Below are 27,519 nucleotides of genomic sequence, written 5' to 3'. Positions count from 1 at the left end.
CTTCTCCAGACTCCTGACGTATCTTTCAGCTGTGCTCTTAGCACTGGGTCTGTTACTGCTGTGAACTGGAGAGAGCCCAGTACTCTTTCCTGTTGGCGTCTTGAAATCCTGTCGGATTTCAGTAGTCTCTTGACAGACCCTGCGGTCTCCCACCTCTTCCCTGAGGGAATGGAGAGGCGGTGTGACCTCAGGTTCCAATGGATTCCCAGCCATTGAAACTGGAGAGAGTCGAGACTTCTTGAAGTTGATCTTGAATCTCAGATGTTCCAGGAACTGGATTACTGTCTTAGATGCTTGCATACAAGCCATTTCGGATGCTGCCCACACCAGCCAGTCGTCCAGGTACGCTGCTACCTGAACACCTTCTAGGCGTACTTGTTGCACGACTGCGTCTGCAAGTTTCGTGAAGATCCTTGGGGCTATGTTTAGTCCGAAGGGTATGGCTCTGAAGACATACTTTTTCTTTTGTAACTTGAATCCTAGGTAGGAGGAGAGGGGGCGACTGACTAGAAGGTGCTATTAAGCATCTGCCAGGTCTATCGAGACTGTGAACGCCCCTTTGGGTAACAGGGTCCTTATGTGTTGAAGGAATAACATCCTGAACTTGCTGTTTTCTATGAACTTGTTGAGTGGCGACAAGTCCAGAATGACTCAGAGTTTGTGTGAGTCCTTCTTGGGAATACAAAACAGCCTGCCCTGGAATTTGATGGACTTTGTTTTCCTTATAACCTGTTTGCTCAAGAGCTCTGAGGTATATTCTTCAAATGAGGGGGTGGAGTGCTGGAAGAATTGAGGAAATGATGGTGGAGACTTGTTCCATTTTTATCCTAGTCCATTCTTGATAAGGCTGTGGGCCCAAGGATCGAAGGTCCATCGATCCTGAAATTGTTGGAGCCTCCCTCCTACTGGAAGCATCTCCTTGCTTCGATTGTCTGGAGGGTTTACCTCTTCGACCGCGTCCTCCCCTACCTCTTGAGGGATGTCTAGGGGAGCCCCGTCTGGATCCTTTACCTTTCAGTCCAAAGGTAGTGGTTTGCCTCTCAAACCCGGGGTTGAATGCTGGTGACTGGGCAACCAGCTGTTGAGGCACCACTTGGAAGGTGGTCTGTGTTTGGACCATCACTTGGGGCACCGCGGTCATGGTGACTGTGGGATGGTGTTGAGCAGGCCGAGGGGAAGTCTTGGCTTCTTCGTCTTCTTTTTAGGTTGAGGACCTGCATCCGGGGAAGACTTTCTCTTTGAGGAGATGCCCCACATCTGGAGAAGGCTCCTATTCTCCGTGGTGGCTTTCTCAACTACCTCTTTGACTACTTCGTTCGGGAAGAGGTCTTTACCCCAGATGTTAGAAGATATCAGCTTCCTGGGTTCGTGTTTCACTGTTGCAGCAGCGAACACGAACTCTCTACAGGCTCTCCTAGCCTTCATGAAAGCATACAAGTCCTTTACTAGGATGGCCATATGTATTTTGGCCAGGACCGTGAGCATGTCTGGGGTACTTCTTTGGCCTGCACACATCTCTATGCAGTTTTGTAGGGATAAGGATGCAGCAAGTCTCTCCTTTGTCTCTTATTCGCTGCGTAAGAGAAAGTCAGAAAGTTTAGGGAGATTCTCGCTAAACTGTCGTCCAGTGATTTCTGCGTCCAGTTTCTCTACTGAGAAGGTTAGGTGTACTTCCATCCATTCCTTCTCTTCCTTGGGCAAGGCTAACGACAGAGGCCTACTCTCCTCTAGTGCAGGGCATGGTTTGCCTGTCTCCACTGCCTTGGCAACAGCTTTAAATGCCTTCGACATAAAGGGGAAAGCTATTGAAGGAGGAGCAAGAAAGGTACGGTGTTTCTTGCTCAAGGCGGACACTTTTGAATTTGAATAGCCCGCCTTTTTTAGGCTACTCGACAAGAGAGCCTGTGCCTTATCATGGTCGAAAACCATGACCTTCTTCGGTTCTGTCTCCTCTTTTGGCGTTGGCTCATGCTTCAGTTGAATGAAGCAATCAGGGAAAGCTTTAAAGCTTGGCCAAAACTGGATGTCGTCTAAGGAGATGGCTCCCATCTTCTCCGAGATATAGTTTGCCATTAGTAATCGGCATAAACTCCGCATACCTCCAGGGATTGATTTTGGAGCAGGCTGGGAGGTCTTGGACTCTGGGTCGCTTGTATGACCCTCGGGAGGCGGTAAGTCGAGCTTCACAGGGCTCTCTCTCAAGTCTCGCTTCCTTTGCTTCGCCTTGCTTGCAAATGTTCTCCATTAAGGCAGTAAGATGGGCCAGTGTCTGGCTCATATTGTCCAATGGAGGGGTAGAAACTGAAGATGTCAAGGGTAACGGCTCCGGTGCCGGCACAGATGGAAGGGACTCCGACTCGATATCATCATCTTCTTCCGGAGGTAGAGTAGACTCCTCCTAGGGATCATCCTTTAGTATATCATTTTCAGTGTCCGTAGACGCTTCAGACATCCTTTCCTCCTGGTGGATGTCCATGCTTTGCAACGCCTCACTGACATCCGTCTCGATGGCAATCTGGAAGCAGGGAGGTCTGGGTCGTGCTTGGGGCACGACAATTTCACTACCCGCTTTCAGGAACAGCAAGTTATGCATCCTATCGTTAGGTATGTATGGTCCCGGAGAGTTCTTCTGGAACCCTCGTACCCACTTGCGCAGCTTTTCTCGTGCCGCATCTCTCGACTCCGTTGACTTGGGGTCGTCGAAACCTTCGGTCACCAAGGTCCGGCCGGTATTGCAGTCTTGGGGGTCCCAGTACTGCAGGGTTTCGGTAGTGATGGTGCAGGGGGCATGAGACCCGCATGCTTTGTGACCGTAGAAGTTCCTACTCCTATGGTTGCAGAAGATCTCATCGCATTTCATCTGGGGTTCCTCCTGTAAAGAAAGGAAAATTAAATACGTATGCGGTTGTTTATCTCACATGATAAACAGATTATGCAAAATATTAATATTTTAATCATTATAGTTTAGGATAGTAAGCTAGAAGGAAAATAGGAAAGACACATACTTGAGTATCCTTTCCAGCCAATTGCTGTGACCTCCCCCCAATATTAAGGTTATAGAGTTTCCTTTATCAGGGCAAACTCAAAAGTGAAGGGTTCTAACCTCTAGGGATAGAATAAGTGTACACTACCACTGACCTTTCTTAAATTATTTAATATTGTTGGGGAAGTTATTAACTGATTTCTAATCAGAGTATTGAAGGAATTCTATTCTTTCAATATAGGATTGGTCTCAGCAATACACTGTGCAAGGGTACACAAGGTATGTTGGGAAATAACTACCATAAAATATATACTATAGTTTTCTATCTGCAGTATATACTATACTGCAAATATACTGGCTACTGTATAATCTTATACTGTAGTTCAGCCAGCATCTTGACGGCAGGGCTAGCACCTGGCGGCACAGTCAGGCCGGCATGTCGCCGGCTGGGTAGTACCTAACGGTACTGGTCCAGCCGGCATGCCGCCGACTGAGTAAGTACCTGACGGCACCAGTCCAGCCGACATGCTGCCGGCTGGGTTAGTACCTGGCGGCACTAGCTGACAGAGAGAGAGAAAACATGGAGTGAAGGGCTGCCTTATTAAAATGTATGTTTACTATAAATAAGGGTGTAAGTATATAACCTTACTGCCCTCCTCCAGAATGAGGGTTCAAATGGAAGGGGAGAATGCATCATTCAAGCTTCCATCCAGCCACAAGATCTGTTGCCGGTCATTGCCGGTTTCAGGTATGTGGATGGCAGTCCAAGAGAGGACTGAAGAACACTCAGCAGCAGAGGGGTATCCAACCGGCAGCCATCACAGCCGGCACAACCTTTCCCGGGGCCTTGTGTCCATAAGGGAAAGACTGAGTGACTATACAGCTGCTATGTAGGAGCCTAGCTGGCACCACAATCTACCCGGCAAGTGGTGAGATTGCAGGACAACGGCCACAGGATTGCGATAGATAAGCCATCGCTAAAGGACAGAGAGGGGGCAGGGAAAAGGGTCCTGTATCAAGTGTAGAATAAGGCGGCAGGATCGCCGCCACTTCCACACAAGAGTGAAACTTTGTTTCAGTATCGGCGACATCCTAGGCGGCAGAAAAATATCTATTCTTCAGCCTAGGGTCTGCCGAAACAGTACTAGTCTTCTAGACCACAGGGGAGAAGGTGGCGGCATCATACTACCACTTCAAGTGCGGCCTCGGGAGGCTTAGCCTCCTATGCCGACAGCTCTAAGCCGGCAGGTGAGTGACTACTCACCCTGCCGCTTGGCTGCCGGCAGAAAGACTGAATACTCTGAGGTTCTGTCGTAAATCCAAGCCGGCATACTCGCCGGCAAGGTTGGGAGACAGAAAACACTAGCCTAGTCAAGCCTGAGTGAACTACTCTATGGCAAGACTAAGATATGGTTGTCGCCTATGGCAGCACAGTGGGAAGGAGGGATTCCCCTAAATCTCCATAGGAGACGAGTATCAAGTTATATAATTAATTCTAGGAGATATACTATCTCCTGTTGAATTGATAAAACGATACACGAGGGTAACCGAGGATAATGAAAGTATACTAAAGCGTATAGGCTAGGTAGCCTAGCGCAGGGCGAGATCTCGGTTACCTAAATCACCGAAACTCTAACGTATACGATCGATATAAGGAAGAGGAAATTTGTATGCATAATATATCTTTACTAGTATAATTGTGCCTAAATAGCTTTCATAATTTATTAATGCTATTACCACTGGAAATGTTGTTCTGCTAACTAAATAAACCATGCATAACAAACGACAGCGCCCATGGCGCCTCCGGTGACTGGCCAAGCTTTAAAGCACATTAAATTAAACTAATTTCACTGTGAAGCAGGAGCTAAAACTTATACACTGTAAAGACTAAATACTCAACTTTCCAGAGGCAGAAGAAGCTGGAAATTGCATATTAAATCCTCTCAATAACGATAAAAAACGTTAGATAATGGAAAACCACCGTGCGCAATCGCTACTGAAATAAGAATGAGTGCCATCTTGGAACCATGTCTTAGTGTGAGAGGAAGGGTAACCTTGATAACGGCTCCCCTTCAGTTTAGCCACTTCCCCCTCGAAGCGAAAACGCTATTCGGGGTGAAGATTGCTATGTGTTGTATCAAGATATACGTCCCTTGATTTTATGCGATATCCTTAAGAGAAATTTTAAGGATATTAGTGCCAGGAGTTAGAATTCTGAAGACCTAAAGTTCAATTCTCTGGGAATATCACTGTGGCCAAATATCCCTTAGAAAGCTATCAATAGGAACCTTCCATCAGGACGACATGGCTTGAGCCCAAAAAACGGATTTTGAGCGAAGCGAAAAATCTATTTTTGGGTGAGATAGCCATGACCGTCCTGATGGAAGGTTCCTTTCGGTAGCTTCCTTGGGTATATTTAACTACAAGGATATTCCCAGAGAATTAAACCACAGGTTATCACAGAATTCTTACTTCTGGTGCGAGTATCCTAAAGGTTTCCCTTTATGACATCATATATCAACAGGGGACGCATGTATTAACACGCCACATAGCTATCTGCACCCCATATAGAGTTAACACTTCGATATGGAAAGGTGGAGAATAACTGGGGAGCCGTTCCACAGTTACACTCGTCCGTGGCTACTTTTGGTACTCGAAACGTAAACAAACGGGCACCATTGCTAAATGACGTCACGTCCGTCCTCATCCTGATGCCAGCTCCTTGCTAATCTCCATGTTACAGCAGGACAGGGCGGGGCCTGATAGGCTGGACTAGAATAGAAGGGAGGGTCCATCAGGACGTCATGGCTATCTCACCCAAAAATAGATTTTTCGCTTCGCTCAAAATCCGTTTTTTGGATTAAGCCATGACGTCCTGATGAAAGAGTACCAGAGATTCAATGTATCGTGGAAAATTTCCCCTCATTAGAGTAAGTGCCAAGGGCTTCGAATAGAGGTATGTAATGTGACCTCGGTAGAGGTTCCGTGGGGATCCAGCTTCCTGCCCCCCCTGGCAGAGAAGTCCCAACGGGTTATACCAAAATTCAAAGTGGTCATCGAAGGGCTACTCACCCTGCGGAGAGTTCGTGAAGGACTCGGAGACAAGACAGAATGGTCAATATTCGTGTAGGAACATTCTCAAGAGTAGGTGAGTGATAGTTAATCACTATATTCCATGGTTAGAGAACAATCTGGTCTCAAAGGTATGGCGAAGGTAAGTATTCAATTAGGAATATTACACAGCATAGGTGAGTATATAATACAGACAAAATATATTATTCTTCTCATTTCAAAGGAAAGGGGTAAATGAAACTATGACATACATGTATTTCATAGTGTAAATAGGAGCGAAGAGAGACGCACATGTAATAAAATAGACATTTTATTTCATAAATTGCAGGTTATAGTAGTAATAAATGCAATAAGGAATGTAAAGTTAATTTACAATAATAAATAATGTACATAGAAATTAGAAGACTTCAATCTTGAATCTGAAAGAAATTTCAAAATTTAGAAAGCACAAGTTCCAGAGGAACTTCAGTCTTTATCAAAGAAAAAACACATCATGCCCTTAAGCATGTGGCACTCATGTGAAGTCTATGACATTTCACCTTGGTAAGAACAGTCTATTAGAAACACTAAGTGTTCATGAAATCACTATGTATCACACGAGGGTCAACACAGGCACCCGTAGAGTTAAAGTCCCAAGTAACTCGCTGTTCTATGCAGAGTTAAACGGCAGGTTTCATAACACTACCTGCGGCTACCACGAAATGTTTGACTTCATGCACTTGCTTCGCGTAGTGCTTGAAGAAAACGCGTGAAGATTTCCATCCTGTGAAGCTCTTGAGGCTTTCGAAATCCATACTCTGGAAGAAATTCAGAGAAGATGCAACTTTTCTAGGATCGTGACCTGCGGGTGTACTGTCAGGATCCGCTCTGCGAATGAAGTAGGTGATTTTCGCTCTTAGTTGTTTCAGTGACAGGTCGCTACCCGATGTTTCTCCTTTGAAGAGTTGGCCTCCACCAAAGTCTGAAGTTCTTCGAAGATAGACCTTGAGGCTCTCTACTGGACATAGAGAGACATCTTCCTTCAGGGGGCAGATTCTCCAGGGGCCCCATCTCTTGGTGGGTAATTCGTTTTTTGCGAGAAACGTCGGATCAGGGAAGAGGGTAAGTTCTCCTGTATCTGTGAACAGGATATGACCCTCGTCTCTTGATAATGCCACTATTTTGCTGACTCGGGCTCCCGAGGTGAGAGCAAAAAGGAATATAACTTTTTGAATCAGATCCTTGAGAGGGCACGAATCGTTGTCCAAGTTAGAGGCAAAATGGAGCACCTTGTCCAGGGACCAGGAGATAGGTTTTGGCGGAGGTGCTGGGCGTAGTCTAGCGCATGCCTTTGGTAGTTTATTGAAGATATCGCTGGACAGATCAATCTGGAAGGCGTACAGTAGTGGTCTAGTCAAAGCCGATTTGCAGGTAGAAATCGTGTTGGCTGCTAAGCCTTGTCCATGAAGGTGAATGAAGAAGGACATGCAAAAATCAATGGTGATTTCCGTAGGGTTTTTTGCTTTGACGAACGAGACCCACTTTCTCCAGGATGATTCGTATTGCCGTTGTGTGGATTCGGTCTTGTATTCCTCGAGGAAGTCTAGACTTTTCTTCGAGATCCCAAACCTTTTCTTTGCGGCTAGGGAGAGAAAATAATGAGATGAAGGTCCCTGACTTTCAGTGATGAAGCGAAGACAGTCGACTTCTGTACTTGCTGAGAGAGAACTGGGCCCGGGAGGGGGATCAGCTTGGGCTGCAGCTCCAGGACCAAGGGGTACCAATTGCTCCGGGGCCACTTGGGAGCCACTAGGGCCGTTGTCCCTTTGAAGGTTCTCAGTTTGGAGAGGACTTTCAGCAGAAGGTTGGTGGGAGGGAACAGGTATATCCTGGACCATCTGTTCCAATCCAGTGACATGGCGTCCACTGCTTCTGCCTTGGGGTCCTCGTACGGGGCCACATAACGAGGAAGTTGATTGTTGTCGCTCGTTGCGAAGAGATCAATCTGAAGTTCCGGGACTTGGCGAGAGATGAAGGAGAAGGATCTTGCGTCTAGAGACCATTCCGACTCTATTGGGTTTGTCCGTGATAGAGCGTTCGCCGTCACATTGCGGAATCCTTGTTGGTGAACTGCAGACAGGTGTCATTTCTTCTTTTCTGCTAGACGGAAGATCGGAAGAAGTACCTGATTTATCTGGGGCGATCTCGAGCCCTGACGATTGAAACATCTGACTACCACCAAGTTGTCCAGAGTTAGACGGATGTGGATCGAGGGAGGCGGAGAGAGTTTCTTCAGAGTGAGAAGGACCGCCATGGCCTCCAAGATGTTGATGTGAAACGTCTTGAATAGGGGAGACCATGTCCCTTGAACCTGTCGTTGGTGGGAGTGACCTCCCCAACCCTCCAGCGAAGCGTCCGTGTGGATGTTGAGTGATGGAGGTGGGTGTTGAAGAGGAATGGACCCTTTCAGGGCCTTTGCTTCCGACCACGGCTGTAAGAGTAACCGAAGTCTGTTTGGGAGCCGTCTCTTGAGGTCTCTTCGAGCGATGGATGCAGAACGTCTCCAGATTCCCGCGGCATCCTTTAGCTGTGCACGTAGCACTGGGTTTGTCACTGAGGCGAACTGTAGAGAGCCTAGAACTTGTTCCTGCTGTCGTCTTGAGATCCGTTTGGATTTCAGCAGTTTTTTGACAGACCCTGCTATTTCCTTGCTTTTCTTCTGTGGGATGGAAAGGCGGTGTGACTGAAGATCCCAATGGATTCCTAACCATTGGAACTTCTGAGCCGGAGAGAGGCGAGATTTCTTGGTGTTTATCTTGAATCTCATGTGTTCTAGGAACTGGGTGACTTTGTTGCAGGATCGTACACAATCTTCGGGCGATGTCGCCCAGACCAGCCAGTCGTCTAGGTAGGCCATCACCTGGACCGTCTAGGTAGGCCATCACCTGGACGCCGTGAAGGTGGAGCTGTTGAACGATGGCGTCTGCCAGCTTGGTGAAGATCCGTGGGGCCACGTTGAGCCCGAAGGGCATGGCCCTAAAGGCGTAACTTTTCCTTTGGAGTCGAAATCCTAGGTAGGAGGAAGCGTGATGGTTCATTGGAACGTGCCAGTAGGCATCCGCCAGGTCTATAGAGACCGTGTAGGACCCTTGAGGCAGGAGGGTCCTTATTTGTTGAAGAGTCAGCATCTTGAACTTGTTGTTCGCAATGAACTTGTTGAGGGGGATAAGTCTAGAATGACTCTGAGTTTGTCGGAGTCCTTCTTGGGGACGCAAAATAGTCTCCCTTGGAACCTGGTTGATTTTACCCTCCTTATCACCTTCTTGTTCAAGAGTTCTAGGACGTACTCTTCCAGAAGGGGGGTTGACTGTTGGAAGAATTGCTGGAAGGCTGGGGGTTGTTGTGTCCAGCTCCAGCCTAGTCCCTTCTTGACGATGCTGTGTGCCCAGGGATCGAAGGTCCAACAATCCTGGAATTGGCGGAGTCTTCCTCCCACCGGAAGCACTTCATTGCTTCTGGCTTCCCGAGGGTTTGCTACCTCGGCCGCTAGCTCCCCTTCCTCCTCTGCCTCTGGAGGAGCGGCGAGACACATCTCTGCCTGAACCTCTGCTTGAGCCTCTACCTTTGGGACGAAAGGTAGTGGTTTGCTGCTCAAATGCAGGGGTGAAGACCGGTGACTGAGAGACCGTCGGTTGGGTGACCAGCTGAAAGGTCTGTTGTGGCTGAGCTGCCACTTAGGGAGTAGCGGAACCCGGAAACTGCCGTCTCTGTTGACGTTGCTGGGGTTTTGGTTTCTGAAGTTTCCTCTTAGGTTGAGGGCCGTCGTCCTGAGAGGATTTCCTTTTCTTCGACATGCCCCACTTATGGAGAAGGTTCCTGTTCTCCGTGGCGGCTTTGTCGGCGATCTCTTTCACTAGGGAGGAGGGAAAGAGGTGTTTACCCCAGATGTTGGAGGAAATCAGCCTCCGGGGTTCGTGTCTCACTTTAGCGCTTGCGAACACGAATTCACGACAGGCTCTGCGAGCTTTAGTGAAGCTGTACAGGTCCTTCATGACAGTTGCCAAATGTGTTTTGGCAAGGACCATGTAGAAGTCTGGAATCCTAGTGTCACCGGCCATGACTTCAAGCTGTACCTGGAGGGACATTGATGCGGCAAGCCTTTCCTTCGTATCTTGTTCCCTACGAAGGAGGTGATCGTTGAGTTTTGGGAGGTCCTCATTAAACTGACGACCAGCAACGTCAGGCTCTAGCTTCCCCTCTGTGAATGTCAACTGGACGTCTTTCCAGTGTCTATCATCAGGGGGACTAGTCAGGGAGAAGGGCCTGCACTCCTCCAGTACAGGGCAAGGTTTCCCTTCTTCCACTGCTTTCAGTACCGCAGTGAAGGCCTTTTCAATAAAGGGGAAGGTCGCATTGTTCGGTGCGACGAAGGTTGGGTGCTTTTTACTAAGCGCCGGCATCTTGGAATTGGTGAAGCCCCTACTCTTCACCGTGTTGGCTAGCATAGCCTGGGCCTTCGAGAAATCGAACACAATTACCTCCTTCGGTTCGGTCTCTTCTTTAGAGGCGGGTTCAGACCTGAGTTGGGCGTAACAGTCCGGATAAGCCTCAAAATTTGGGAAGAACTCCACTTCTTCCAACGCGATCGAGCTGACCTTCTCACTGATGAAGATCTTGCCCGTGGTGATCGGCATGTGCTCGGCATACCTCCATGGGTTAGTATCCGAGCAGGCAGGGAGGTCCTTAACCGAAATCCTTTTCGGTTGCTTGAAACTTCCAAGGTTAGACCTGAATAGCTCGTGGGTCTTGCGAAGTTTCTTATCCATGAGGGCTTCAAGCATCTTGAAGACTTCCTGAGTGCCTGATGGGATAGGGTCCGGGGTGGCAGACGTTGAAGGAAGGGATTCCTCGGTCGGCGTAGGAGTTGGTGCAGGGGTAGGAGTGGGAGCGACCTCTTGCTCCGAATCAGGGTAATCCACCTGATCTTCCTCATAGTCGAGCTCTTCGCCCATGAGGTTCCTCTCTTTTGTTTCCGACACTTCCGACATACGTTCCACGTTGTCGGAATCTAGACGGCACTCATGCATGGACTGGGCCATGACAACATCAGGTTCCACCACTATCTGGACGGTAGGAATCTGATCACTGGGGACCACTGAGTCTTTCGATGCCTTCGGGAATAGCAAGGCCCTCAAATCTTCAGTAGCGTTCTTCTGGAAGCCACGCACCCACTTGCGTAGCTTCTCCCGAGCGTTGTCCCTTACCTCCGCTGAAGGAGGATCGTCGAACGCTTCGACCAGACGACTCTTGCAGACTGTACAGTGCTGCGGGTCCCAGAATTTCAGGTCGCCTTTCTTGACGGCGCAGGGGGCGTGGGTCCGACACGCCTTGTGCCCGTAGAAGTCCGATCGTTTCACTCCACAGAAGTTGTGTTCACACTTCATATACTCCTCCTGTAAAAGAAAGAGATCATGAGTATATGGAAGGCATAAGAATGACTTACATTACTCGAAGGTTAAATTTTAAGTAGTCAAAATTTCATCTAACATTAAATAATTCATGAATATTGTAATGTTTGAGAATAGGAGCGGGAAAGGAAGTAGATAGACACATACTTGTGAATCCCGCCCAGTCGGTTACCGTAACCTTATCAATAGGCAATTTCATTTGTGACCGAGGGACACAAAACGGAAATCCGCATGGATCACCGTGGTGGGTAGAAGATAAGTTCTTTTAGAGATTGCCTGCGAGGTGTATCAGGGACTGAGACCACTCAGTTCCTTGGGTTAAAGGGGTAATGGGAGACCCGTATAGATCTAGGTTCCGGCAACCGACCGTGCTAAGACACACAGAGTATGCTGGAAAATTGTAATGTGCAAGAAGACAGCACAGCCACTAGTAGAATGGTAAGACAATACCTATATATAGAAGTGGCTAAGCCATCTGGCTGCAGTGTAGGACTGTCGGCATGTTGTCGACAGGTAGTAGAAGGGGTGCAAGTCCCTTGGTGCCTCCGGAGGGCGCCGGCAGGCCGGCGGAACGCCGGAGGCCGCTCCAGCAGGGTGTAAGGCATTAAGACAGACACATTGAGAATCTAAGCATAATACCAACTTGGCGACCGCCGGCACAGCGGCGGAACGCCGGCGGGAGGTGGCGGCTCCGGCAGCCGAAGGCTGACGGCTTGGTGATCAGTTCATAAGATAATGAAGTATATGGTAGTATACCCAGACCGCCGGCAATCAATGCCGGCACGCCGGAGGCCGGCCCGAAGGTCGAACAACCGAAACTAGGTAAGGGAGGGGTGGGTCATCGGTTGTATGCTGACAGAAGGCGGCAGCCCCCCGGCACACGGAAGGCTGACGACTTAGAGGAGGGAGGGTATCTTATGAAAGAGAGTCACCAAAGTGTAGGGCGATATCGCCGGCAGTAGTGGCGGCAAGGGACCGGCACCAGGGTAGATAGAGAGACAGATAAGGAGGGATTGGAGGGGTAAGACCACATACCCCTCCGGCATCCCTCCAGAGAGAGTGTACCCATGATAGGAGTAGATCCTCCTAGCATCCAATGGCAGGGGGCCGGCAGCCGGCCGGGTGCCAGGGTAACCCAAGGGAGGGTTAGAGTACACTCAAGAGGGGGAACCCCCTGTTGGACAAATCGCTGCCAGTGGCTACCCCCATAGAACGCTATGAAGGGTATGTGTACCAGAGCGGCCTGCTCAACAGGAGATCAAGATAGCCCTATCACTCCACCCAAGGGAGGAGTTGTAGGACTCGGGACAGATGTGTATAGGCAAGCCTATGAATGGGCTAGCCTACACCAAAGGGATAGGTGTGGAGGGAGAAAAAGAGGGGTCTTCCATAGGGGAGGCTCTGTACAAGAACGGCCACCAAGGAAAGGGAGGACGCTCCCTAGCCTAGGGTAGGTAACCAGAATGAGAACGGTGCAAGAGTACCGTCTCAAACTATAAAAGTACAGAACTATCCCCCCCCCAAGGCCTAACCTAGATAAGGAGTGTTAATTCCCATGCTAGGTAGGCTGAAAAACACATCACAAGTTGCATGGAAGGGTAAGTAACCTAACCATAAGCAACTGAGGAAGGACAGAGCCGTTCCTCTTTCTCGGTCGTAACCCTAAGGGGGGATCATTCCCTTAAGGTAGACAGAGAAGCGATAAATACTCTGATTGTGGACAAGATTCCCCTATATAGAAGGGGAAGCATGGCCACGCAGAGGGAATGCCCGTAGGCAGGGGATGTAGGGAGCATATAGGGGTTCCTACATTTAGGTTAGGTAAGAAAGGTACGCAATCAAACCTGTCCCCTATATGGTCCCTGAAGGTGAAAAACACTTGCATCACGGTTAACAGTATGATAAATAATGCCACTATCTTCATAACTTAACCTAGGATCACTGGAATATATCATGCATGAACACACGTGCTAGGCAATCTAGCCTAGGGGCTAAGCTAGCGATCTAGTAAGGGGTCGAACGATGACCGGATAATAGAGTGTTAAAACACGATATATGAAGTTCCTAGCTATGAAGACTAAATAACTAACAATATCAATTAGTTAAGAGGCCGGAAAAAGCTGCTCTGACTAGCTAAATAAGGCATGCAAGAGAACAGCAACGCCATAAAATGGCGTGTCCGGTAGCAGCACAGGTCCGCCACAAAACACGAAATATTACGAAAAGTATAAGTTACTTTACGGCCAGAGCTCATTTAAACAATACTGGGACCTGGTACTCAACTTTCCAGAAGAAGGCAAGGCTGAAGGTAGAGACATAACGGCGATGCAAGTCGATGAAAATTGCACAAGGGGAAATCCGTCTAAGCAAGGTAGCTACAAGCAGAAGGATGAGGACGGACGTGACGTCATTTAGCAATGGCGCCCGTTTGTTTACGTTTCGAGTACCAAAAGTAGCCACGGACGAGTGTAACTGTGGAACGGCTCCCCAGTTATTCTCCACCTTTCCATATCAAAGTGTTAACTCTATATGGGGTGCAGTGCAGATAGCTATGTGGCGTGTTAATACATGCATCCCCTGTTGATATACGATGTCATAAAGGGAAACCTTTAGGATACTCGCACCAGAAGTAAGAATTCTGTGATAACCTGTGGTTTAATTCTCTGGGAATATCCTTGTAGTTAAATATACCCAAGGAAGCTACCGAAAGGAACCTTCCATCAGGACGTCATGGCTTGAGCCCAAAAATACTGTATATACAATTCTAAAATTCTTTACAAATTGCATAATACGTGTTTTCACTAAATATAAAAATAGAAATTTAATAATATGATAGTCAAGTCTATTGTTATACAAGAAATATTAAGTATTTCATAGGTACCGCCACAAAGTTATTTTGATTACTCTATTTATTTGTACAGTACATGTAGGAAAATATCTTATTCTTTTTGTATAAAGGAATTTCTTATACTGTATATGCATTACTGTATATGTATATATATATATATATATATATATATATATATATATATATATATATATATATATATATAAATATATATATATATATATATATATATATATATATATATATATATATATATATATATATATATATATATATATATGTGTGTGTGTGTGTGTGTGTGTGTGTGTGTGTGTAGCAGTCATAATAAACACAGTACACATGATAAACAAATAATAGAAATATCCCAATTACTGTATGCAAACTTACATCCTTCTACTTATTGTAACTCTCAACTCTGAATTTTTTTATAACCATATGTGTTTGGCTTATATTTATATATATATATATATATATATATATATATATATATATATATATATATATATATATATGTGGAGAATTTTTTAATGGTTACGTTCTGAGTGGGAACTTAGTCCGGGAAAGTCTCCTTATAACAGTTACACAAAGTTCAACAGGGGAGGATAGGAGCACTTACTCTCGGGGCACAAACACCCTGCTAATACTTTACTGTCACAATTCACAAACCAACACTCTACATACAAAAGGGGGAAATTTTACTGTCCAGAGGCCTAAGCACTCCACACGTAGGATTGAGAATAATTTATGACCTACTCTAGCTTTGTCAGGTCTATAGTCATTTCATTCTCAGGCTCTGTTCCGGCTCCGTCCCAGCTACCCCAATGAAATGCTGGACAGTTATTTTACGTTAATGTAAGGTAGACAAAATCCAAAATGGGAGCAGTGATGTAAAGTAGTTTAAAAGTTTAAAGATAAGGATCTTTACCTTCGAAGCAAATATATTAATGCAAAGTACCTCGCTGTTACCACCTATAGACTTACTTAGGTTTTCTCTTTAAATATTGGGTACTTTGTCCCGTGATCAACTATTCATTTCACACATTAAAATAAATGAGGGAGCAAAAATACTAAGGAGGTTTGATTAACCTAATATTGATTTATTCACAAATTTACATTGAAACAAAACGGACATCTTAACAACACAAAAATGGAATAAAAAGAGATGCAATTCAAATAATGAAAATGATGAGTTAGACACGTGGTCTGCAACAATCAAAATAGGGTCTGGCACGTGGCCCACGTGACCCAGAGACTATGTTAGTCTCAAAAGGCAAAAATTTGTATAGAAAAAATATATACACACAATCCCACCGCACACAGTCCGAATAGTGTAATTAGCCAGGTACCCTATCAAGTTAAAATTAGTCTAAGCTAATAAAAAATGGGGGAAAACTAAATGGCCATTGTTGTAGTACCTGCACTCCTTTGAAGTTTAGTCCTATGCCCGAGATAGCTGTTGACCTGGTTGTTGCACTAATTGGCACGCTGCACTCTTGCCTGGCTCACCCCAAGAATTCTCACTGTGGCTGCAACTAGGTACACCAGGGACCTCTTCTCAATCTCTCCGACCGGCAGCAACAGGACTCGTTGGTGAGACACGTTTTGGAAGAGGGGGATGGGGGTGAGCCAGAAGTGGCCGGGTTCAATGACCAGGCAGGTCAGCAGGCCAGGGCAGCTCCTCGTAGAATGTGCTCGACACAGAGGTCGAGGAGATCACCTTGCTTCACCTTGCCAAACAGGTGAAGAGCTTGATGCGCATGGTAATCCATTGGGGTTGCCATATCGGGACTTCAGGACAGGGCAATATATTGTTGAAAGGAGTGCAGAGGAGGCAGGATTTTGTACTAAATACTCAGATAAATCTTGCTGCTCTGAGGGAGGTTATATATACAATAATCCTACCTATTCTGGCTTGCTAAAAATTAATATTTAAAATGATTAATTAGCAATGGACTGGTACGATGGGCGTACATCTTAAAATTAACAAACCTTAATTGGTATTGAGAAATATAAGATGCATTAATTCAGCAGTATTGGAATTTATATAAAAATGTAGTTTAGGAATTTTAATCTCGACCCATGTAGTTTAAGGAAAGAACCAACATACGCCGTGGTTACACTAAGGCCCTCTAACGTGCGTATCTACGCTGTGACGTCACGAGCATGGCGTGCGTCACTGTCAACAAGTTTAGATTAGTCCTCCCTATATTTTGTCAAAGAAAACTAGATGTAGGAGAGAATTTTTAAGGGGTAGCTATAGTATTAGTAGAAGAGAGCTAAAAATACGATTAAAAGAAGAAGAGTGAAGAAAATTCTTCACACCCTGGGGATAAAGGGGAGGAAAAAGGGAGAGGGGTTAGTTCCGGCAAATGTGATTCAACTACTTGTTAGTGTGAGCGAGATAAGGTTACTGGCTGAATGATGAGTGAAGTTGTTCTTCACATCATCGTCCGTTTAAAGTTAACAAAACGCCTTTAACGTTAATTGAAATCAATTGAATCAAAAGTTATGCTTTCACGTGAATTTGGGGAAAATTGAACCACGCAGGCAATGTTTCACGGAAGCGTTAATATAAGTAAATGATCTGTGTTAACTTGAAACGTACGATGCAATAGTAATTAAAGGATTAAAAACACTCAATTCTTCCCACCCTAGGGGTACGGATAGAGCAAACAAAACGTAAGCCAATAACGGTCGAGATCAGCAACAAGTCAGGCCAAATGACAAATTAAAATTATGGGGGTGAATCCCAATCCCGGTCTGACACCCAACGTTTTACATAGAATATTTCTACAAATAAAATTACTGGCGTACTGAAAACTTTGTATTTGTCGCCTGACAAAAGGAGAAAAGTTACCTCCTTCTCGGCGTTAAAAGGTGAAAAGTTATTTGACACTAGCATGAATGATAAACTGGGACAAACTAGGTCCATGGGGACATCGTCTTTCTGACAACTAAGGTCTTGGATGTCATCTTCAAGGGAAACGTTTAAGATGGGAACATAAAAAACAAAACTTAATTTCAGCACGAGCTGAAGGATGTCAGGGGGATTATAGCAACATGACAAGTTGTCAAGGCAAAAGCTACATTTACGTTTCGAAGTTAAAGCATGGGATTGGCTGAAAAAATGCTGCTGAATGACTTGGCAAAAATCATAAAAGTTTAATGTGACGTCATATATGACTGAATGAAAATAATGAATAACGTTCAATGTACCATTATCCTTAACCAAGGTGAATCGTAGACAGGCTCTAATCTCTGGTGCTAGGTCTACATGTGTGACCTTCGCTAAATCCACCGTTAGTGCACAAGGTTCATTTCTGACAACTAAAGTCTTAACCTTGCGATCACGCGGCTCTTTCTGAGGGCGGGTTTCAAATCCTAACGGGGATGTTCTAGCGTCAACACGGGTTAGAGCGGAAGTTACGGGCTTAAGAACTGGACAGTCAGGCAACGTGAGCACTGGTCCATGGGATGGTACAGATTTAATGACTGACTCTACCGGTGTAGGCCTCTGCTGGCCATCACGCACACGGTTAAGTTGTGTGGTATCTGCGCTACCACTTGGGGGGTCCATTTCAAGACAATGAATGGGGTTTTCTCCGGGACGGACTGTCACCGGCGGTAAAGACAAAGGGGGTTGAGGGCGATGAAACGCTGGTGGCTTAAGGTTTGGAGATGAGGACGGAGCACGTGTGACTGACACAAATTCACTAATCGTATGCCGTGTTGGCAACATAGTATTGAAATGTGATGGTTTTACAGGTTGAGGAATTGAGACAAAATTGTGCTTGACTGCTGATATATTAGAAGTAACAATTAGGGGACTATTAATAGCGTTTACAACAGGACGTGTCACTGAAGGTGTCACCCTAGAAAAGGAATTAGACTGATTAGCTTTAATTATTAAATTAGGATGAGCCATGAGGCTATTAAAAGCAATCTCAATTTTACTCGAACAGGCAGCAAGTACGGGATAATTTAATTTAACAATAGGATGGTCGTAATGACGTCTCCAAAAATTCTTGTAATTACAAAGTTCATCTCTTACTTTACCAATTTCACTTTTAAAATGACCCACGGCTTCAGGACCCATGTTGGGAAAATCTACAGAAGCCAGACCATGAAGTGCGAGGTCTGCGTCCTCACAAACAAAGGTGAATGTTAATTCCTGTTCCTTAAGCCTAGCGTTTATCTCCTCGGGGCTAAGCGTTTCCGCCTTAGGCGGTGAAGGGTTGTTTACGTTAAACATGAAGTCCGCCATCTTGGATTGACCACGTTTTGATGAACGGATTCGTAAAAGCAAAACAAAGGGTAACTGAATTTTGAGGGAATGTAAAAATGAAACTTTACAAATTTACAAGGTTGATAATTGAACATCTAAATTTACTCATGATGAGAAAAAATGGTTAAATGGACAAAAAACATATAAATCATGAAATTACTTTAAAATTCAAAGTGACTGGGGCCTAACAAAGCAGACGATGCCCAGGTCACGTGACGTTAAAGACTTTGCTAAAATGAATTATATACGCACGTGGCGATAATGACTAATTAATTTACTTCAAAGTAGAACATATTAGAAAGCACATGGGCTTATGAATGCAAAGTATTAAGTTAAAAGTTAAAATAACAGGTCGAGGCTGACACTGTTGTGACGATTTCACAATTACGGGCGCACTAAGGCGACCACTGAACTACTCAAAATGTAGATTGGCGCACAAAGCAGCGACTTTAAAGAGCACTCTCGTGGAGGCTAAACAAATATAAAATTTCCCTCACGCGGAGGTAAAACAAAAATATCCTCGCTAAAGGACAAAAACAATATTTCCTCGCTAAAGGAAATTAAATTAACTACACGCAGTAATTTACTTACGGTAGCAAACAATTACGAACCCTTAGTTTGGGCTGTAAACAAGATCCGCCATCTCGGAACAAACACGTGGAATGAAACGGACTTGGTGTTATTAAGTTTCTACGTTATTTGTAAGAACACTTAAAATTATGTTACGCCAATTCGCTCTTTAGGACAAGGACACGTGCTAGGTATACGGTGATGTTAGTTAGAAGAGTTAAGGTTGGTTAGGGAAGGTAAACGACACAAAGGAAGGTAGACCAAGGTACAAAATGTTACAAATTAGATGCTTAGCTAGCAAAATTAGTTGACAGGACGAGTACACCGGTGCTCTAGCTGAGCAGTAATCACGGGCGTCTGAACAACAAAAACCTTAGTTCAAGTAGCTTAGAACTTTCTGGTATAAGAGGATTCCGCCACACGTGGGTGAACGGATCCGAGACAAAGTGAAGTTCCTACGACAAATTCTAGTCTTTCTGTAGAGAACATTCAAGCAACAAATTAACCTGGTTACGTAGTTCTTTCCTTAAACACGTGGTCGATACAAAAACATCATGATGATTACAAATTTCTCTTCCCAATTAAAGTCTGGGCATTACACATTCGACAAACTGGCTGTGTGCGTGTGGGTAAGTGATATAGCGAGTTACTATATGCTTAATCAAGCTGATTAATTACGTTAATGCTTCACAAGTCAAAGGTAAAAGATCCGGTTCGAAGGACCACTCGTGTGGAGAATTTTTTAATGGTTACGTTCTGAGTGGGAACTTAGTCCGGGAAAGTCTCCTTATAACAGTTACATAAAGTTCAACAGGGGAGGATAGGAGCACTTACTCTCGGGGCACAAACACCCTGCTAATACTTTACTGTCACAATTCACTAACCATCACTCACATACAAAAGGGAAATTTTACTGTCCAGAGGCCTAAGCACTCCACACGTAGGATTGAGAATAATTTATGGCCTACTCTAGCTTTGTCAGGTCTATAGTCCTCTCATTCTCAGGCTCTGTTCCGGCTCCGTTCCAGCATCTCATTGGGGTCACTGGGACGGAGCCGGAACAGAGCCTGAGAATGAGAGGACTATAGACCTGACAAAGCTAGAGTAGGCCATAAATTATTCTCAATCCTACGTGTGGAGTGCTTAGGCCTCTGGACAGTAAAATTTCCCTTTTGTATGTGAGTGATGGTTAGTGAATTGTGACAGTAAAGTATTAGCAGGGTGTTTGTGCCCCGAGAGTAAGTGCTCCTATCCTCCCCTGTTGAACTTTATGTAACTGTTATAAGGAGACTTTCCCGGACTAAGTTCCCACTCAGAACGTAACCATTAAAAAATTCTCCACAATATATATATATATATATATATATATATATATATATATATATATATATATATATATATATATATATATATGACACTTATAAATATATATGATATATATCAATTGATGACAAAAGGCTGTTATAAAAAAAAAAAAAAAAAAAAGAAAAAAAAAAAAAAAAAAAAAAAAAAAACAGTGTTTATCGAGTACATTCTGAGTTCTATTGTTTATGCCTCAGGATTGAATACTTTTTTTACATCTAATATTTTCCAGAGTACGGCAATACGTCCAAATGCAATCCAGCATAATGAAAGATCAGCCGATGTCACCTCAAGAAACTGTAGTTTTCTGGACTGAATACGTCATCCGTCATAATGGAGCAAAGCATCTCCGCTCTCCTATTGCTGACCTGCCTTGGTAAGTGTTTTGTAGCTTTAGGTAGACTGATTCCAGTGAAAGTATTTAATAATGCTTCTTGGTTTATAGAGCAGAATAGTTTCCTTCAAATATTGAAATTCAAAATAGAGGAAATTTATATCTGATCCTTAAATGTACTTTCTGCATTCTAGGTACATAATCTACAATATGGATGTCTGGTCGATGGTTGTACTGATAATGCTTCTAGTACTATGGTTAGGTGTTCGTCTGCTTTGTACCATCACAAAACCGTGTCGAAGGATGTTCAAGAATAAGACAGACTAGAAACAAATCATCATATGTTGATCTTTCTCTTCTTCTAATTGGTAGAAAGCATGTTTTCCTTGATCAGTGTTGGCTTCTGTTGAGATAAATTCATTACATCTTTGCAGTTATTAGACTTTTGATTGAACCTGTAAGGAAAAGGTTCGATATCACATACACTCTAAGCTGCACTACCATAATGGAAACACAACTGTTAACTTGTCCAGAATGTCTGAAAATTATTCAGATTTTTATACATTTACTCAACTTGTACATATGTATATAGAGATTTATATGGGTTATCAAGAAATTTTTAAAAAATATATTGAGAGCTTTTTATTTTGTTAATAAGGAAATAGCAAATAACCAACAAAGAATTAGTATTTTCTTGTTTAGTTGTGTCACTTGACAGTTTATGAAAAAGTATTTCTAATTTGTGATGACAGTAAATTTTGAGCATATCTCTTAGAATAGCTTTGTAATTATTTGTTAATTTCTTTGAAAAAATTTTAAGGATTTTATTGGCACTCACAATGGTGACAGATCCACAACCTAAGACACTGACCATGAAAACAAGAACATAACATTCATGGAATGATAAACAGTAAATGACGAAAATAGCAAAAGCAATGGTAACAAATATAGTGTAAAATCCATAGAAAAGGCAGTCACAAAAATTATAGCAAATAGATATGTTGCTAAAAAATACACCCCTTGAGAAAATTGACAAAAATCCACATCTGTTATCTATGAAAGAAATCACTTCAATTATTTTATTGGTTGTCCTAACTTCTTCAACACTACCTTGCTCTACTTCCCACTTTTAGGTAAGAACAAATCCCTTGCATGACCCCTTTGAAGATTTAGAATTGTTATTCAGTTATCACAGGAATATGTGGTTAATAAAAATCTTAATTTTACCCAACCATCTAACTGTTCTGAGTAATTATAGAATTTTTGCCATGAATATTTCAACGTAGTTCAGTGAAGTCACCAGGTCAAGATGGCTTGACTTTTAGGTCAGGGCTCCCCCAATGGATTTGTTCTCAAGGAAAATAGGAACAACAAGGAGCTCTGTAAGTTAGACATTTAAGAGAGCAGCTGTAATGTAGAAAGGAAATATCAATACAGCTGGTGGCTAAAAGATGCTGCAAAGAACCTATAGGTTTTTATAATGGGAAACTCAAAATCCTCATTCTGAACTGAGAGTTGTGTCATCTACAAAGTGTACAAGAATATTTTACTTTGTACCCCAATAATCATGTTTCTAATATAAATAACAAATCTTTTAGAACACTAATATGTGAAGCATCAAACATGATAGGTTTATGCTCAATAAAGACAGCACCGCAAATACTAGGAAGTTTGTGGAAAATATCAAGCTTATGGCCTCAAGCATTAACAAACAGTCTTATGGTTAACCATATAAAAAAGATAACACCACTTTGGACAAGTATAGGTTCATATCTATTGTCAGACCAGTCTTGGGTTCAACTAGTTTAACCACGAAGAACATCACAAGTACCAGTTAGGTTGGTGCATTAAAGTTGAGTCAATCTTATGACATTACGGCACTTGTTCCAAGGCAGCTCAGTGTGGTAAGTTGGGGAAGGGAAATGAAGGTGGGTCTCCTGACCCTGGTCAACCCACAGAAGCCCAAGTATTTTGTTGTTTCATGTAAGAATAAAAAGTGTCTTGAAACAAGTAGCTATATACTAGCTTAGTGGGACTTTAAGATGTTTTTATCAGCAACAGTTGAGAGCACTAGAAAAATGGAGATCGGTCTTTTATTGTTCCAGTTACATGTTATGCAGTGCAACCTTTTGAAACAACAATGGTGTTCAAAAATTGTTTTTCATATGGGAAAAAGATTTTTAGCATTGTGGTGGCCTATGTGGTAATGTTCCTGACTGGTGATCGCTAGAATGGTGTTCAAGTTCCACTCAAACTTGTTAGTTCCTTTCGTTGCTGCAACCTTACCATCCTTGTGGGCTAAGGATGGGGGTTTTTGGGGAACCTACAGGTCTACCTGCTGAGTCATCAGCAGCCTTTGCCTGACCCTGCTTGGTTCTAGCTTGGGTGAAGAGGGGCCTTGGGCGGTGATCATATGTATATAATTATGTTCAGTCTCTAGGGCACTGTCCTGCTTGATAGGGAATGTCACTGCTCCTTGCCTCTGACATTCATGAGCGGCCTTTAAACCTTCAAATGAAAACCTTTAAAATTCTGTTAGAAATTTTTCCAAATACTTTTAGAAAAGATTAAGGAATCCTATTTTGACATCCAATCTTTTTAACATTCTAAGTCACACAGAACCCTAAGTAATAGTGATGTTAAAGCAACAGGAGGACCTAAGGTAGGCCTACCCCCATAAACTTAATGGGATGAAAGAGGGATGTTAGCTCCTCTCACAATGATAGCGGGATGTTCAGTGCTGTTTGAACCTGGGCACCTCATTAACTGCCGGCTGGCTAAAATAATTCCAAAATATTTGAAGGCAGACATGCATCGAAAATCTCCAAAGAATATGAGGGGCCATATCAGATCCAAAAGTCTGGATATATATTTTTTTTTTTTTCATTAGGAAATATACATTTACAATTCTGGATTAATCTCACATCTTAATGTGTTTCTATAAAGAATTCAAGGATTAATCTTGCATATCCAGGGGAATATACCCACATATAAAACCTAACTCTAACATATGTAACAGTTGTATGTTCAATGAAAAACAGAGATTGGGATAGCCAAAGACTTGAAATCAAGCAGAGATATATTATATAGATATAAGTTTTTATGTTGGCCTACAATTTATACTTAGGATTTGAGAATAACCCATCATAAAATACGATATGCTATAAGAAACAGGAAAACAAAAATACTTCATATGGACATCAAAGGCACCTGTGTGATGTCATGAGTATGAAGGATGTTAAAACGAGATGAAGGGTGAATTGTGTAACATGAGAGAGTGATGAATAAATTGAGTGTATGAGGACAGAATGTTTGAAATATTAATAAGGAATAGCAGAGACAGCCATTCCAAGGGGAAAGGAGAGATATGGTTGGTCGTCGTATTAGACTTGCAGCGTTTTGTAGAATGTTTTTAAAAAATGGAAAAAGACAGGTAACTGAAACAAATCCTATAAAAACGAATAACTTAAAATAGAAAATATAGGTAAAGATAATACATGTAGATAAATTTTCACAATAGGAAAAAAATAACTACAGCCATCAAAGAAAAATATGAACTACAGCCATCAAAGAAAAATATGTTATTTTCATTAGTAAAATAAATTTTTGAATATACTTACCCGGTTTTTTTTGCCACTCTTACCCACGTATACTTATTCTTATCTTTCTTTTTAAAGAAGCTAGCACCTATTACTATCTCTTGTTCAACAAGAGTAACAGTGGCAAATGGAAGAGTAGTAGAAAGGGCATTAATGGATTATGTGTTGGTAACTAAAAGAATGTTTGGAAGATTGAAAGACGTGCACGTGTTTAGGGGTATGGCTAACGGTATGTCTGATCATTTTTTGGTGGAAGGAAAATTAGTTGTAGCAAAAGAGTGGGGGAATAGAGTAGGTGGATGTAAAAGGGAGGTAGTGAGGATTGAAGAGCTAATAAAACCGGGGGTAAAAAGTAAATATCAGGAAAAGGTTGAAAATGGCATATGATGAGGTGAGAGTAAGAGAAACTGGTAATTTAGAGGAGGAATGGAAGTTAGTAAAAGAAAATTTTGTTGGGATTGCAAGTGATGTATGTGGCAAGAAGGTTGTTGGAGGCAGCATGAGGAAGGGCAGTGAATGGTGGAATGAAGGAGTGAAGGTGAAAGTGGAAGAGAAAAAGAGGGCTTTTGAAGAATGGCTGCAGAGTAATAGTATAGAGAAGTATGAAAAATATAGAGAGAAAAAGGTGGAAGTAAAGCGCAAGGTACGTGAGGCAAAGAGGGCAGCTGACCTGAGGTGGGGTCAGGGATTGGGTCAGTCATATGAAGAGAATAAGAAGAAGTTTTGGAAAGAAGTGAAGAGAGTAAGGAAGGCTGGCGCAAGAATTGAAGAGACAGTGAAAGATGGAAATGGAAGGTTGTTAAAAGGAGAGGAGGCAAGGAAAAAGGTGGGCGGAATATTTTGAAAGTTTGCTGAATGTTGAGGATAATAGGGAGGCAGATATAATTGCTGTTCCAGGTGTTGAGGTGCCAGTGATGGGAGGTGAGAATGAGAGAGAGATAACAATAGAGGAAGTGAGGAGAGCACTAGATGAAACGAGAGTAGGAAAAGCATCTGGTATGGACGGTGTGAAAGCTGAGATGTTGAAGGAAGGGGGTGTGACTGTACTTGAATGGTTGGTGAGATTGTTTAATATGTGTTTTGTGTTGTCAATGGTACCAGTAGATTGGGTTTGTGCATGTATTGTACCACTATATAAGGGTAAGGGAGATGTGCATGAGTGTTGTAATTCAAGAGGTATTAGTTTGTTGAGTGTAGTTGGAAAAGTGTATGGTAGAGTACTGATTAATAGGATTAAGGATAAAACAGAGAATGCAATCTTGGAAGTACAGGGTGGTTTTAGAAGAGGTAGGGGTCGTATGAATCAGATTTTTACAGTTAGGCAGATATGCGAGAAATATTTAGCAAAAGGTAAGGAGGTGTATGTTGCGTTTATGGATCTGGAGAAAGCATATGATAGAGTTGATAGGGAAGCAATGTGGGATGTGATGAGGTTATATGGAGTTGGTGGAAGGTTGTTGCAAGCAGTGAAAAGTTTATACAAAGGTAGTAAAGCATGTGTTAGAATAGGAAATGAAGTGAGTGATTGGTTTCCGGTGAGAGTGGGGCTGAGACAGGGATGTGTGATGTCGCCGTGGTTGTTTAACTTGTATGTTGATGGAGTGGTGAGAGAGGTGAATGCTCGAGTGCTTGGACGAGGATTAAAACTGGTAGGCGAGAATGACCATGAATGGGAGGTAAATCAGTTGTTGTTTGCGGATGATACTGTACTGGTAGCAGACACAGAAGAGAAGCTTGACCGACTAGTGACAGAATTTGGAAGGGTGTGTGAGAGAAGGAAGTTGAGAGTTAATGTGGGTAAGAGTAAGGTTATGAGATGTACGAGAAGGGAAGGTGGTGCAAGGTTGAATGTCATGTTGAATGGAGAGTTACTTGAGGAGGTGGATCAGTTTAAGTACTTGGGGTCTATTGTTGCAGCAAATGGTGGAGTGGAAGCAGATGTACGTCAGAGAGTGAATGAAGGTTGCAAAGTGTTGGGGGCAGTTAAGGGAGTAGTAAAAAATAGAGGGTTGGGCATGAATGTAAAGAGAGTTCTATATGAGAAAGTGATTGTACCAACTGTGATGTATGGATCGGAGTCGTGGGGAATGAAAGTGATGGAGAGACAGAAATTGAATGTGTTTGAGATGAAGTGTCTGAGGAGTATGGCTGGTGTATCTCGAGTAGATAGGGTTAGGAACGAAGTGGTGAGGGAGAGAACGGGTGTAAGAAATGAGTTAGCGGCTAGAGTGGATATGAATGTGTTGAGGTGGTTTGGCCATGTTGAGAGAATGGAAAATGGTTGTCTGCTAAAGAAGGTGACGAATGCAAGAGTTGATGGGAGAAGTACAAGAGGAAGGCCAAGGTTTGGGTGGATGGATGGTGTGAAGAAAGCTCTGGGTGATAGGAGGATAGATGTGAGAGAGGCAAGAGAGCGTGCTAGAAATAGGAATGAATGGCGAGCGATTGTGACGCAGTTCCAGTAGGCCCTGCTGCTTCCTCCGGGGCCTTAGATGACCGCGGAGGTAGCAGCAGTAGGGGAGTCAGCATTATGAAGCTTCATCTGTGGTGGAAATGTGGGAGGTTGGGCTGTGGCACCCTAGCAGTACCAGCTGAACTCGGTTGGGTCCCTGATTAGGCTGAAGGAACATAGAGAGTAGAGGTCCCCTTTTTGTTTGTTTCATTGTTGGTGTCGGCTACCCCCTAAAATTGGGGGAAGTGCCTTGGTATATAGATAGATATAGATAGATACTTACCCGGTGATCATATAGCTGTCAGCTCTGCTGCCCGACAGAAAAACCTAAGGACAAAATACGCCAGCGATCGCTATACAGGTGGGGGTGTACATCAACAGCGCCATCTGTCGAGCAGGTACTCAAGTACTCCATGTCAACACAGAACCAATTTTCTCCTCGGCCCACTGGGTCTCTATTGGGGAGGAAGGGTGGGTCCTTTAATTTATGATCACCGGGTAAGTATATTCAAAAATTTATTTTACTAATGAAAATAACATTTTTCAATATTAAACTTAGCCGGTGAT

General features: G+C 43.5%; 2 protein-coding genes across 5 annotated transcripts in view; one reads left to right on the top strand and one right to left on the bottom strand.

The window, feature by feature from the left end:
• Nucleotides 1-21,532, top strand: part of LOC137624347 (UDP-glycosyltransferase UGT5-like) — a 154,598-nt gene extending 133,066 nt beyond the window's left edge. For all 3 annotated transcript variants that reach the window (XM_068355033.1, XM_068355034.1, XM_068355035.1), the window contains exons 10-11: nucleotides 20,800-20,943; nucleotides 21,096-21,532. In XM_068355033.1, coding sequence (XP_068211134.1) covers nucleotides 20,800-20,943; nucleotides 21,096-21,228 — 277 coding nt within the window. In that variant the 3' untranslated portion in view covers nucleotides 21,229-21,532. The remainder of the gene's footprint in view (nucleotides 1-20,799; nucleotides 20,944-21,095) is intronic.
• The window catches only part of LOC137624350 (equilibrative nucleoside transporter 1-like), a 788,303-nt gene that overhangs the window by 581,779 nt on the left and 179,005 nt on the right, over nucleotides 1-27,519 (bottom strand). The gene's annotated exons all lie outside the window — the stretch shown is intronic.

This window comes from Palaemon carinicauda, chromosome 31 (assembly GCF_036898095.1).
Source record: "Palaemon carinicauda isolate YSFRI2023 chromosome 31, ASM3689809v2, whole genome shotgun sequence".
In the NCBI taxonomy this organism is placed as follows: domain Eukaryota; kingdom Metazoa; phylum Arthropoda; class Malacostraca; order Decapoda; family Palaemonidae; genus Palaemon; species Palaemon carinicauda.
Note: the sequence above shows the minus strand (reverse complement) of the source record. Positions and strands in the feature narration are given on the sequence as shown.